The following is a 14,689-nucleotide window of genomic DNA, read 5'->3' on the forward strand; positions in this document are numbered from 1 at the left end:
GCCCATAACTTGCTACAATTCCCAGTTCCCACATTTCAGGATCAGATTATTTTCGGGCCATTTGGTAATAATTCAATTGGCATACTAGTAGGAATGTAGGATGCATCTGATCATGGGTCCAGGTGCTCGAAATGTGGCACGCACAGGTAAGAAGTTCAAGAGGCCCAAATCCACCTAAACGAGAAAAGAGGGGAGGTGAGCGTCCTCTCACTGCAGTGAGAGCTAACACATAATTCTCCTTCTCTTTCCTTCTTATACATGTGATTTATGTCATTTTTAATATAGCAAAAATGTAAAGTATCATTGTAATTCTATTTTAGGTTTTGGCCACTCCTCTTTACTTCAATACTATTGAAAATACAGTATTAACCTTACATAAAAGGATTGTGCAATAAGTAATTCTGGGTTAATTGAAGAATATCTTATCCTTTTGCAACAAAAAAAATAAAGTAATTCTGGGTTATTTCAGTCTTTTAAATAACTACAGTTAATGAAGGGTCTCTAAATTAGTGCCGGAATTAGCCCCTATCTTTACATCATGCTCCCTTCTAGTTAGTATTAAATTCTAGATTCCTTTCTTAATTCGTCATTATCACACAAAAGTCACCAATTAAATCTCTCCACCTTATAATTTTTTAATTAATAATTTCCTAATATCACTCAACCATAAATTCTTTCCTTCCCATACACATGATTAACCAAAATGCCGACTCTTCCATTATAACACCACTTCACTTCTTCCAATCCTCCTCTACGTAATTCTATTTTGGGGAAACCATTGATCTGGATTATAGGACCTTAGTTCCATGGATGAAAGGATATTGAGGGTCTAATTTTGTTTTGCTTATAATGAGATGGGTTGGGTTCAATCTGATCCATGAGCTCATGAACGATGCTTTTGTTCGTTTTTCAATCAAATTACTTCTTCCACATCTAAAGCTATACGGCTATACCCCATCTCTGCAGCAGAGGATACTTCATTTGGTTAGTTTTCCATCCCTTGCTTTGAAGTAGATCAGCACTGCCTCTCAAAAGATTGATTTTGTGCAGAATAATAAATTCGGAACATAAAATATGATTACAAGCTTAATTTATTTTCAACATAAAATATGATTACAAGCTTAATTTATTAGATGGCCTAAATTTTTCAAACAAAACTTCGAATTTGATCTTCTCCGATATAACATTATCTCATGGACAAGCTTTAAGAAAGGTGATAAATCCACTTTCTAACAACAAAAAACTGTTCTAACATGATCAGTGTCCGCACATCGGAAGCATGTTGGGATGCATGAGATGTGTGGACCTAGATCATATTGGAAGCATGTTGGGATAGTGTTGGTTATGTTTGAGGTCGTGATGTCTAGCTATATCAATTCACCTTTGCAGCTGTTTTTTTTTTCGTATTTTCCTTTTCTATTTCACACTTCGATTTTGTTAAGAGATGTGGTTAATGGAAAATACACTCCATATTCAAATAATTTTTCTCTTACTTTTCCCATCATAGAGTTCAGATGATAGTACCAGTTAGTGCATGTACCCTTTTCTTAATTAGTCTATGCCACTATAAAAATTTTCCATCCTAAACTATATTATAAATCAAATGGTTATTGTCATTGCATCAAACTTTACAGCTTTCTTTGTCAACATTTATTTCAGGTAATGCCTACTCTTGAATTGCAACATTAAGGTCCAGATTGTTATTGTTTTGAGTCAATTTATATATATATATATATATGGTCATATTGTCAATGTTAATTTTATATAATAATAATAATAATAATAATAATAATAATAATAATAATAATAATAATAATAATAATAATAATAATAATAAATTATAAAATGTTAGAAGAACATATGAGACTTTGGTTCTTAGTGATCCATTCATATTTGAAACTGTTCCTTTTTCCATTTTAAATCTGGTTATTAATTTCATGTCAAGCACTTATATACTTCTCATAATATATGAATTTTGAAGCTCAAATCTCAATAATTAAGAAAGAAAAGAAAACTATTTCAGTGAATTATTATTTATTCATTTTTTAAGTGCTTTTGTAATAGCGGGTAACTGCTAGTTCTCTTCAATCGAACAAAGTCCAAAAATGTTCCACATGCGGGACCCATATTGAAGAAATTCTAGTCTAGAATGGAGCAGGTCTCATCCGAAATCCATTTATCAGATTGAAGTTCCTCTTTGTCGGGTCTGGGTCTTTTTAAGTTGTATTTGTTTTTCGGTGTAAATGTGAATTGACATAAAATTTTATCATTGTTCAATTTTTATGTTTGTTTGCATTTTTTTTTCAATGTAAATACAAACCGATATAAAATTTTATTTTTGGTCTGTATCGAGATGTAAATAATACATCAACTTTATTGATGTATTTTTACATTGATTATCACATTTAAAAATCTCTAATGGATCACTAAAATTTTAGATTCATTGGCGTTGAATTCCATGAATTTACTTTTACATTGATGAAGTTTACACCGAAAACAAACACAATGTAAACTAAAATTAAAAAACGTGTTTGAGGTCAGACGATTTGTGGAACTTTTGTGTCTTGTACCCAAATAATCATGATCCCAATCAATGAATGATGATATGATAGACCAAAACAACTCTTTTAGTAGATGCCACACAACTAATCAAAGTCCAAAACCGATCCAATTCAGGTAGTAACATTGGATTGGCATTTTAGTTATAAAAATCTTGTCTTTTAGAGGCCTTCGGTTAAGCATCCAAAGGCTTGGGGGATGTTCTTTTTTGGGACTTTGAGAGGGGGGAAATTGGTCAATGGGATTTTCATTTTTATTGACTAAGAATCCTATGTTCTCTTTTTAGATTTATGTGGGGATTAAAGAAAGTTTATTTTCTTTAAGTGATACCCATCTCTTAGGTGGGTAAATAAGTTTCCCACCTAGGGGGAAAGTTGACAACACTTGAATGAGACAAAAATGTCATTTTTAATAATGTATTTTTATGGCTAAAATAGTCATTGCTTTATTTACATGAAAAATAAAAGAATATGGGTAAATGTACTTACCCGGGCAAGTATTTCCTAAGAAAAACTTATCCAGATAACTACATTTACCTGGATAAATAACTTATTGAAAAACGAACGAGCCTTACTTAGTTAAAGGTGAACTCCCCTCTAATCAGTCTTGGATTGGATATGGGTCCACATCCACCCTAATCACATAATGGAATGGAAACTTGCTGAAAACACCACCAATCTCTTTTTGACCAATTGGAAGGGCTGATCTGAATTTGATCCATTTTTGTAATTGGATTGAATATGGAGGCTTGGGTTAAATTTTAGACTTATACCCTCTTACAGAAGAGTATAACTCAGGTGGGTTGAATTAGGTTTAAGGCCAATCATAAGACTTAGACCTTGGGCCAAGGCCCAGTTGAATCTGCCGTAAAAGCTCAAGTTGACCCTAACCCAAGTACCCAATCCAAGCTAAACCCAGCAGTATAGCAGTGCTGCACTACTGTCAGTACTGTGCCTCTGGGATTTACGCTTGGACAAGATGGCCGAGTTTTTAAGGTCTTCTTGTTTATGTTTTGCATTTTCCACCTTTCATTTTGATTTCATAACCCAACTTAGAACTTAGAAATGAAATAAAATACAAAATAAAAGATAAATGAATGTATAAATTTCATTAGGTAAGACATACACAAATCATTAGGTTTGAACCTGGTGGTTACTTAAAGGCCTCAACTAGGGGTGTCAATTGGACTGGATTTGGTTCAATTCGGTCCAGTCCAATGTGAATCTATTACAAATGGATCTGGTCTAATGCATTCCAATGAATATTTTGGACCATTTTGGATCAGTCCAGAGATTGTCCAATCTGTTCAAATTCCTATTAATTTAGATTGGTTTCAACTCAAACCTGGTCCATTGACACCTATGTTCTTATTTTCTATCAATGGATCAGATATTGGCTCAACCCAATATAAATTCATTATGGACGAACCAGGACCAATCCAATATGTCATATTGGTCTGTCCAGTCCATCCAAATTCAATATGTCTTATTGGTCCATCCAATCCATCCAAATGGATTTTGATTTGGATGAAGTCCAATCCAAAACCAGTTCGTTAACACCCCTAGCCTCAACTCAAGCCCAACTCATGCACAATTTAGGGTCTGATAGGTTCACAGTCAGAATCAGAATTGGAATTGGAATAATCTATTCCCATAAGCTGTTTGGTTCAGATAGGAATTGGAGTGTGAATTGAAATCAGCTGGAATGAGATCTCAAGGGAGGGGGAGGGAATGGCCATTCCCTCAAATGGGGGAATGCCATTCCACCAAACAGTTGGAATTGGAATGGTCCGATTCCAGACCTCTATTACCGTCAATCAGACAGGCCCTTATTAGCGTTGGGTCTGGTTAGAGAAAAGAAGTAGCTTGGAAAAACATGCCCATGATCAATAGGAGGAAAACAAGAATGGCCCTTAGATTGCTTCAGACATGAAATCTACTGCTAAGCATTGGAATGAAGCTCTTTTTTGCTCTAGAATTTTTTTTTATATGCTTTGTGTTTGATAAAGACTGTATCTCAACAGCATGCGGATAAACCATTTTAGGAACAACATGGTGAATTTTTTCAAAGAGAACTATGTGGTGATCTTATATTCATTTTCTGAAACCAATCAAGGTGGATTTTGGAAGAGTTAGTATACAAAATTGAAAAAAAATGAAAAGCTTGTAAATTTGGTCTCCCATGTCATAAGTTAAGAACCTTATGTTTTTCATTCCCTCTTTTGACCTCACAATTCGATGAAGTAGAGATGTCAATTTTTTTTTCTTTTGGACTTACCAATTTTGAGAGAATGCATAGAAAAATTCTGCTCTTTGTTTTACCACCTAGTACTTTCTTTATGGTCCGTTTGATTGCCAAGAAAGGATTGATGGGAAAGAAACACTGTATATTGTCAGACTGGAATCTATATAACCTGTGTAAGGAACATTATATAATGGTTTCTGGTTCCATCGAGAAGTTGTAACAAAGAAACAAATTAAGAAAAAAAAAACGGCTAAAAGAGATTCTTTCTTATGACTTTATATTTAGGCTCAGTTTGAAAAGAGTATAAATACAATATATACATTGCAAATAGATACAAAATAATACAAAATACAGGATTTTACTAGTGAAGATCTAATTTCTCTTGACCTCATATGAGTTTTTGAAGAAAAATTCACTGAGAAAAGGTATTGGATAGCCCCTACAAGTTGAAACGGCATTGAGCAAAAATCCATTTCTCATTACTCTGGAGCGTAGAAGTGAGGTCGGACTTAATTAAAATGAAAAGGACTGCTGCAGCAGACATGGTCGAGAGAAGAAGAGAACATATCTATATCTATATAATAATAAAAGAGGAAAGAGAGGAGGTGAGGGGTCTGTCACCACAGAGCTTACACATAGCTCTCCTTCTCCTCCCTTCTTACACGTGTGGTTTATATTATTTTTAATATAGAAAAAAATGTAAAATATCATTATGATTATATTTTAAGTTTTATCCACTCTTCTTTATTTTAATACTATTGAAAATACACTATTATCCTTACATAAAAAGACTGTGCAAGAAGTAATTCTGGGTTATTTCAGTCTTTTAAATAACTGCAGTTAAAGAAGGGTCCCTAAATTAGTGCCGGAATTAGCCCTCATCTTTACATAAGGCTCCCTGCTAGTTAGTATTAAATTTTAGATTCCTTTCTTAATTCATCATTATCACACAGAAGTCGCCAATTATAATAAGCTCTTTCCTTAAACATTTTTTAGCTTTTTATTGAGTTTCAAAACGTCTCCCATACACACGATTAACCAAAATGCCTACTCTTCAATTATAACACCACTTCGCTTCTACCAATCCTCCTCTACGTAATTCTAGGGAAACCATTGATCTGTGTTACAAGACCTTAGTTTCATGGATGAAAGGATATTGAGGGTCTAATTTTGATTTGCTTATAATGAGATGGTTTGGGTTCAATCTGATCCATGAGCTCATGAATGAGGCTTTTGTTTATTTTCAATCAAATTACTTCTTCCACATCTAAAGCTATACGGCTATACCCCATCTCTACAGCCGAGAATACTTCATTTGTTTAGTTTTCCATCTGTTGCATTGAAGTAGATCAGCAATGCCTCCCAAAAAGATTGATTTGTGCATGAATAATAAATTTGGAAGATAAAATATGATTACAAAATTTATTTTCAATAAATGATCTATTATTAGATGGCCTAAGTTTTTCAAACAGAACTTTGAATTTGATCTTCTCCCATATAGCATTATCTCATAGACAAGATTCAAGAAAGGTGAACACATTTGAGATAGACTCATTTTAGTTTTTCTCCATTTATTTTCCCTCTTTTTTTTTCTTTTTATTATGCCAAACAGTGCCATCCTCATCAAAGACCAAAAGCATCCATCTAGGGGACATGCTGCAAGTCTATTTCCATATATTGCCAAGACGTGTGACAGTAAACATTTTTTATGAGGTACATTTCAGAACTGCAAAATCCCTTTTTGATCATTTTCTTCTCTCTTTCTGGGTTCCTTTTATTTTCCTTAGGATGATCTGTACCTCTTCCAACATTCATACAGAGCAAAATTACACCCTGATCACTATACAAAGGACGACTGTAGGGGCAGCCGGGCAGGGCCCCCATTTTGGGGATCACATGTATGCTGCGACCATAGTAGCAGCAAATTTTCTCCCCATCCACTGTACACTGTCCGGAGGTGATCCGCTTTCTGACGAAATCGCGTTTTTTTTTTTTAATAACAAAAAGGAAAAACAATACCTGATCAGATCAGGTTCATGTGTAGAGTGCAGTCGCAATTTTTGGTGCTTTTTGTTAATTCAAACACTAACAGGAGGTTTTTCAGGTTTTTGGGTTTCCATGGCGACTTCTACAACTTCAAGGGGCTTTTCACCAGTACCCTTGTATCTGTACCACCTAGCGCATAAAAGAAAATACCCAAAATTCAGGGTCCCCAAGGCGGCAATCATGTAATAAAAGTAGTCCAGCCTCCCCTTGTTAAGATCCTCCGGCAACCAATTGCCAGTTGCAGCACCGGCGGTAGTCTTGTGAACTACGGACACCAAGAAACCGTTCAAGTAACTTGACATTGCCACGACGCAGAAGAACATCGAGCCAGCAATGCTTCTCATGTTCTCCGGGAACTGCTTGTAATAGAATTCGATTTGGCCGATCGAGTCAAAAGCCTCCGATAGGCCTGCGAGAGTTAGCTGAGGAACCAACCACAGCCCCGACATGGACGAGATGGCGCCTCCTCCTGGTGCAGTGCCCAGCGTTGGTCGGGTAAGAGCGGCGCTCCTTCTCCTCTCTTCTACCAAGGCAGACACCACCATGGTGAGAACTGAGAGAGCCATTCCGATACCCATTCTTTGGAGGAGTGTAATGCCACCTTCTTTGCCTGTGAATCTTCGCAGAACGGGGACTATGATGCGGTCGTAGATTGGCAGCCAGAGAGTGAGGCTGAGCATGGCGAAGACGATGTAGGATGCCGCCGGGACTCTGAAGTTGCTGCCCGGAAGACGTCTATCGGACTGAAGGGCTTGGAAGATTACGTAAGTGTGCTGTTGGACAATGGCAGCATAATAGAGAATGCCTGAGACCCAGATGGGAATTACTCTCACAAGGCATTTCACCTCCTCCACTTGCTGCATTCTGCAAAGCCTCCAAGGATCAACAGCTGAACCATCTGGGTTGTCCTCATCATCCACGGTTTTGATCGCAGCCTTGTCCAGGAACCTGGTCAACATATCATTTCGTTACAATAGAATCTTAGTAACTTAAAATCAACTATGGATTGAGATCCTTTTCCCAGTTCATCCGGACAGTTCAACCAAAAGACTCCAAAACTGGTCGGTTTTCACTGAACCAGAATAAGTCCCAAATCTCTCACACACAAGAATAAAGAATTGGCTATAGGACTGTAACTTGAGCCGATTAGCCTGAACCCAGACCAAAAAAGTTGGGTTGGGTTGATGTTTTGGCTAGGGTTAGGGTTGAAAAGTGCAAACCCATCCAATAACTTAATTTCATATTTATATGTGTAAATATTATATAAATATATATTTATATAAGTATTTAAATATATATGTATTTAGGAATTTATGTATATACAAATATATATGCATTCATAAATATATATATGTATACATTTATGCACTTTTTACCGTAGATATTTATATATAAATTTATGTATGTATGTATGTGTATATCCATTCATCTATATTTATATATAATGTAATTTCTTTTGGTAGAAGAAGAGGAAACTTATTAAAATTTAAAAGCAACTAAAGGGGTGCATCGTACAATGGTTCGAAGAAACATCATTCCTAAGCTAAGGAGGCAAGGGAAAACCCAAAAAAAATGTAATATTGTTAAAATTATAAGTTTAAAGGTATTTATTTTTCTAAAACATGACAAATATGTTCTTTTGCACATATTAAAATCTGAGATTTAAAAACATTTGGCAAAAGAAAGTAGAGAAATTAGGTCAACTTGACCCCAACCTGAAGTTTTTGTGTTCGGTTAATATTAGGGTTAACACTTATGGTTGAGGGTTCGTTCAACAGCTCATGTTGGGCTACAGCTTACCTCAATTTGGCTTAACCCGGCCCGACTTATACCCCTGAAAATCAGCACAAAGAATCAAACCAATGTTTTAAAAATTGACTTGGAATCGGAATCGTTATGGTCACCAGTTTTTGAGTCCATAATTTGATTGTCCAATTCAAACAGATAGCCCGTTCTAACAAAAAGATAAAAAATAAAAATGGTCAAAAGCAGTTGAACAATTCGATGGTTCTATCACCCGGGTCAATAAGTCATTGACCAATTCAATGGTTTTTGTTCGAGACTAAGTTTAGGGTAAAACGACACCAGTTGTCTGAACTGTTGGATTTTAATCTCATAAGAGATTAAATCTAATGGGTTTGATTGGTCAACTACATGAGAAATTGCACCTGCACACTTGATTGAAAAATCAGTTTTTTTCTTACAAAACCCAATTTTGAACTTGTCTCACATTGGAAAATTATAAGTTTTGTTTTCAGTATTTCAATAGGAGCTGATTTACACTCCTTAGAATTAGTAGAGGAGAGTATGGGGATTCGATACCACGCAACGTGCACGCATGCGTGTGTGCGGCACAATGAGGCACTTTAGAGGTGCACTTTGCTCGCACTCGCGTGGCTCGCAATGGACGGCTTTGGTTTTGGTGCATTGCTGACTGTTGATCACCGTTGATGAGATCAATGGTCATGATTTGATCGTGTGTGATCAAGAGGCACAATTCAAAGTTAACAGTCACTAACTGTTAACTAATTTTTAAACGGTCACACTATTCAAGGTGCCTTCTCTAAACCAGCACCTACCTTTTCTTCATACCTCTTCACAAATTATTTAAGGAGTATGAATCAGACTCCAAAACACACAATTTTGAAATTCACTATCTCTCTCTCTCACAGTCCGGTCTATTACAGTCTCACAGAAGGTTTCTTTGGAGACTCTTCAACTTTACTGGTTGCAGATTCTCGCCCAAGGCTCTGTTGTATCCTGAAAACGAATTTGCCTATAACCCAACAGTAAGCTCAGTAAAACTAAGTGGGGACAAATAACGTTCTAAAGACAGTATCTTCAGACACGCCCCAGAACTTCTCCTCCAAAATTACAGTGACTCAATTTTCTCCGACATGAATAATTTCTGAGCCAAATACTCTAACCATCCGGTCAATGGCGGTTTGAAAACATTGAATCAAACAGTTGTACCCTATTGTTGTTCCTTGCTCCATTGATTTACAAGGTATCCGGATCAGGATGCTCCAAACATGGAACGGGCAGCAAGCTCTGGGTCTGGGGCCCGTGACCCACTAAGAGGGCCGGTTCTGTATCCCGTACCCCACAGCCCAGCTTTAGCGCTGAAAAGGAGGATATGAAAAGAGATTCTTGTGCATCCCCGGACGGAAAACACTCAATTATACAAACCAACAAAAGTGCTTTTGCTGGATCCGGTAATGGTGGATATCTGGGCCAGCCTCAATGACACATTTTCAGCTACCACTCTACTTCGCTCGCATCAGATCAAATGACTCATCACCAGACAATCAACCTCTAAATCATCTAAAGTTTATTTATAGCGTTCATCCATTTTTTAATTAAGTCATTTCCTTTGCTGCGCCAAACACCTTTTAAATGATGGAAATATCAATCCCTTTTTAAATAGAAAGTAGAGTCAGCTTCGGGTCCCATACCTGAATTGCTTTGTATAAGGAAGGTTGGAGGTGAGAGAATTGGCCGGAAGATGGTTGAAGAGGGACATAGATGGATTTTCCGGTAGCTTTAACCGTCGCTTCTTGGTTGCAGCCACTATGACCTGCACTACGCTGGAGAAGGGGTTGCCGTCGGGATTCACCTTGACGTAGATTCTCGAACCCAGGAAGAAGAGCGCGCAAGACAAGAACATTAGAACTGTAGGAATTCCAAACCCAATACTCCAGCTCACGTTGGACTGCACATAGACAATGAACGTTAACGACACCATCACGGCGAAGGTGAAGGTGAAGTAGTACCAATTGAAGAAGCTGTTGATGCCCCTCTTCCCAGATTCAGTATTCGGATTGAACTGGTCAGCTCCGAATGCTAGGTTACATGGCCGGATACCTCCTGCCCCTATCACTAGCAGTCCAAACCCACTTAGCAGGAACACCATCTGCCCTCCCGTCGGCCCGGTGCAGTTTCCGGTCTCTTCTGCCCGGCAGTGTGGAGGGTGCAGTTTGGAAATTGCCGCTGTTAGCACTATAACAAGCAACCCCTACAAAAGAAAATAAATGGATATATAGATATATATTTATATTAATTATGAATCGTGTGCGTTCTGCTGGCTCAGCCAGTCTGAGATCAACTCGATTGATGGAGCAAGAAGATTAGTACCAGGAGGGAAGCAATGGAAGCAAATCCGAGGGTCTTGTAACGACCAAAGTAGGAATCAGAGAGGAAAGCGCCAATTAAGGTGGCCAAATTTGTAGTGCCATTGAAGACACTGATCAGCGTTGCAGCTGAAACTTTTTTGAGGTGAAAAACAGTGGTGAGATAGACCATGAGGTTGGATAAAGTGCCGATGGTTCCCAGCTTCTCAAACGTCTCGTTCCCTGCATAAAATATTTCCATTAATAGCACAATGGCTAGCTCTGCCATGGCATCAACTATGAAATTGAAAGGTGGAGTGTCAAAGTATGAGCCTGTAAATTATTCTATCTATCAATCTATTTCATTTACCTATTATAAAGGGCATGGCTTTAATTCCTCTGTACTTGGTCTTGGGCTCATCACTGGTAGCAACATTCTCCCTCTCCTCCATGGCTGTTCCGAGCGAGGGAGGACTCCCTATTCCCCTTTCTCTTGGGTTTTGGCTGCTTCTACTCTCTCTTCACTAAATTTATGGAGATACTTCTGCTAAATGATTCACTAGTGGGTAAATTATAAATACCCTACTGGATTTCCAATAAAAAAATACCGTTCAGGAATTTTAAATTTATTCCTCACTCACATCTTAAGTTGTTTGATAATAATTATAATCTATTAGTGTTTTTCTTTTTATAGCAAATTTGGATTCATCCCCTACCAATGACACCCAATGAATGACCCAACCCTAATGAAGAGGGGGATTTGATCCAAGTCTGCACTGCAGCAGCGAGAGAGAGGCCCTACTAACTGAACGAGTGGGCACCGTTCGATAACTTTGACCTTTAACCATGCTAATCACACAATGCCCTCAAAACCTTTTTTAAGGACCAAGCTACCCTTTTCTCGTACATTGTTTGGAGACTTTGGATTGATAGTTGCATATTTAGTTAACATTGAAACTGAGTAGATTGGGGCCCTTTTGTTTGCTTTAGAATTAGGGCTCTCTTCGATCATTCTTGAGGGAGATTCTACAATTGTGACTATAAGTTTGTTAGAGTTTGGCTCTTGCGCTCTTTGGCGGATTCACATATTGATCTCAGATTGTAGATTTTTTATTAAAAAGTTCTCTCACTGCTTAGTAAATTGGGTTGCACGTATTAATAATGTGGCCACTCATTTGTTGGCCAAACATGCCCTAACTATACCTGTTCATGGGTCGGGTAGCCTGATGGCCCAGCCCGGCCCGGCCCGCACCCGATCGGGCTTGTTCATATAATTAGGCCCGCGGGCCTGACCTCAGGCCTAATACAATAAGCCCGACTGTGTTTTGGCCGGGCTTGGGATTTGTCAAGAAAGCCCGGCCCGACTCGACTCAATATTATATATTTTATAAAATACATAATATGTATTTTATATATTATATAAAATATATAAATAATATAATATTTATTAAAATATATATTTATAATTTAATATATATATATATACATTATTTATTTCTTTCTTTATAATCTCTCTCTCTCTCTCTCTCTCTCTCTCTCTCTCTCTATATATATATATATATATATATATATATATATATTCAGCCACTTCAACAATAATAATGCATGGGCTAAATTTCGAGCTCGGGCCTAGGCCCGAGCTTTGGGCTTTTTATGAAGGCCAAGCTCAGGCCCAAGTTGTAGGCCTGATGGTCGGGCCGGGCTTGGGCTCAGGCCTTAAAACAAATTTGTTAATACAGAGTGAAAGCCTAACCCGGCCCGGCCCATGAACAGGCCTAGCCCTAATTGTTAACCACATGCATATATGGTGTATGTACCCATCTTTTTGCATTCTGCTATCTTTCAAGATTGTAACTGTGAGCTGTTGAATTAATGAATATGGTCATGAGGCACTCTACCTTATAACCTATTGACCTTCAAAAAAAAAAACTGAGTAGAATGAAAATGGTATAATTCTTTTGTTTTTTGGTGATCACATGAAATTAATATGAAATCATAGCATACCTGCAATGTTTTAAAAACTGACTTGGAATTGGAACAATTGGGCCACTGGTTTTTGGACCAATGATTCAACCGTCTGTTCAAATGGATCAGCCTATGATATTTTAAAAAATAAAAAATAGTTTAAATGAAAACTGGTCCAAAACCATTGTCCAGATCGAACAAATCAACAATTTAACAACCCAATCAATAGGTAGTTGACTAATTCAATAGTTTTTGTTATAGTTGTGCCTTGAATTTTTTATTGCAATTCATTTTATGAATCCCTCCGAATTAAATTGAAAAAACCTGAAAACAAAATTTCATACATGATTGTAGGTTATAAGCCGAAACACACACACATATATATATATATATATATATATATATATATATATATATATATATATATATATATATATATATATATGTATGAGTGCCATTCGAATATGCATTTCTGAATTGTACGCAACATTTTTTAAGAAAATAACAGTTCAAAACTAAAACAGAATCAGTACTTAACCAGTTTATAGGCTGAACGGTTCAATTGTCCGAATCAACACAGTTTTAAAATCTTGCAAACATGAAAGAGTAGGGGCAACATTGGTAATACATAAATGGGGACATATATCATTGCACATTTGTCATTAAGAATTTAAGATGGTGTCCTTCTGAGCAAATACATGTGGATATCAATTATTGTTAGAAGCAAAGTCCACACACGCATATATGCACAGACATTGTAATAAATGAATTGTATCAGAGGTCGCTTGTTTGGGCATCTCGAGATGTCCTCCAGTTGGTGTGGTTGTAGACTTTGTATCCGGGTCTGCTAGAAGATGTCCAACCAAACACGAACCTCTTATGTGTTTGAAATTCTGAATCTAAATGGGTGCTACTTGCCCTTGTTACTAACTTATTTTTCGCAGATCCGGACTCTGCGGACCAGACGCAAATTGCACTACCTTCCAAAGGGGCATGCAGATAAGACTTCAAGAGTGGGATCCACCCTGCTTTTACAAGACTTGTGGTGTGGAACAAGGGGATGGGCGTACTGCACCGCACATGAGCCTGAGAAAAGGGACAAATCGTAAAGGAGAAGAAGAAAAAGATTACACTTTCTGTCACACTCATTCAAAAGATCCCACTTACGAGTCATCCGATAAGGGCTGAGGTAGCTGAATTAAATGACTTATTGATTTATCTCTTTCAAGTCATTTAAGTTGTAAGTTCCTTGGGCCTTGTTCATTTGCTAGGATCTTATGGGGGTAAGTTGGTAAATTACCCCGTTCTCGCACTTATTGATTTATTCTCCTGCCTCAGTCTTTATTTGGTAAGTTGAAATAATTGGAATCTGCTATCCAATAGTTCATGGGTAGCAGATCCGAGTTCAAGTTGAAGACCAAACATTAATATTGAAAAGTTATTCGGGCAAATTTTGCCCGGGTAAGCACATTACCCGGATACAAATAAATGAACGAGACCTTTGTAACGGAACGACTAACTACCAAAAATCTAGATACAAAACAGGTTGCTTAGTTAGGCCACTTTAGCTGGTTTTGGTTCCCTTGATTTCTGCTTTTATTTAAATATGCTCACATCTAGGAGTGGATTCGAGTCAATCTGAGTCAAATAGTACGAAGTTAGAGCTCAATTCGAACTAAAACCTTGAGCTCGAGTCAAAAACTCGTAAACCTGAGCTTGGCTCAGTTCGAGTTTGATTTGAGAAAAAATGTTTTACATATATATAA

At 37.2% G+C, this 14,689-nt stretch overlaps 1 protein-coding gene across 1 annotated transcript; it reads right to left on the reverse strand.

Annotated features, from left to right (window-relative positions):
* Window positions 1-6,769: 6,769 nt before the first annotated feature.
* On the reverse strand, window positions 6,770-11,619 carry LOC148863041 (protein NRT1/ PTR FAMILY 2.9-like). The gene is made up of 4 exons (XM_088977088.1): window positions 11,329-11,619; window positions 10,984-11,201; window positions 10,305-10,864; window positions 6,770-7,797 (listed from the first exon to the last, which is right to left on the reverse strand). The coding sequence occupies exons 1-4, from the start codon at window positions 11,408-11,410 to the stop codon at window positions 6,882-6,884; spliced, it is 1,776 nt and encodes a 591-aa protein (XP_088833214.1). The 5' UTR covers window positions 11,411-11,619; the 3' UTR covers window positions 6,770-6,881.
* Between the last annotated feature and the right edge of the window lie 3,070 nt (window positions 11,620-14,689).

This window comes from Nelumbo lutea, chromosome 3, assembly GCF_056320005.1.
Source record: "Nelumbo lutea isolate HS-2025 chromosome 3, American lotus-T2T, whole genome shotgun sequence".
Lineage (NCBI taxonomy): Eukaryota > Viridiplantae > Streptophyta > Magnoliopsida > Proteales > Nelumbonaceae > Nelumbo > Nelumbo lutea.

Coding starts and splice junctions, on each gene's coding strand:
- LOC148863041 (XM_088977088.1), bottom strand. CDS start 11,410: ATGGAGGAGAGGGAGAATGTTGCTACCAGTGATGAGCCCAAGACCAAG. Junction 11,202..11,328: donor AGCCATGCCCTTTATAATAG/GTAAATGAAATA, acceptor TATTTTATGCAG/GGAACGAGACGTTTGAGAAG. Junction 10,865..10,983: donor CTTCCATTGCTTCCCTCCTG/GTACTAATCTTC, acceptor TTTCTTTTGTAG/GGGTTGCTTGTTATAGTGCT.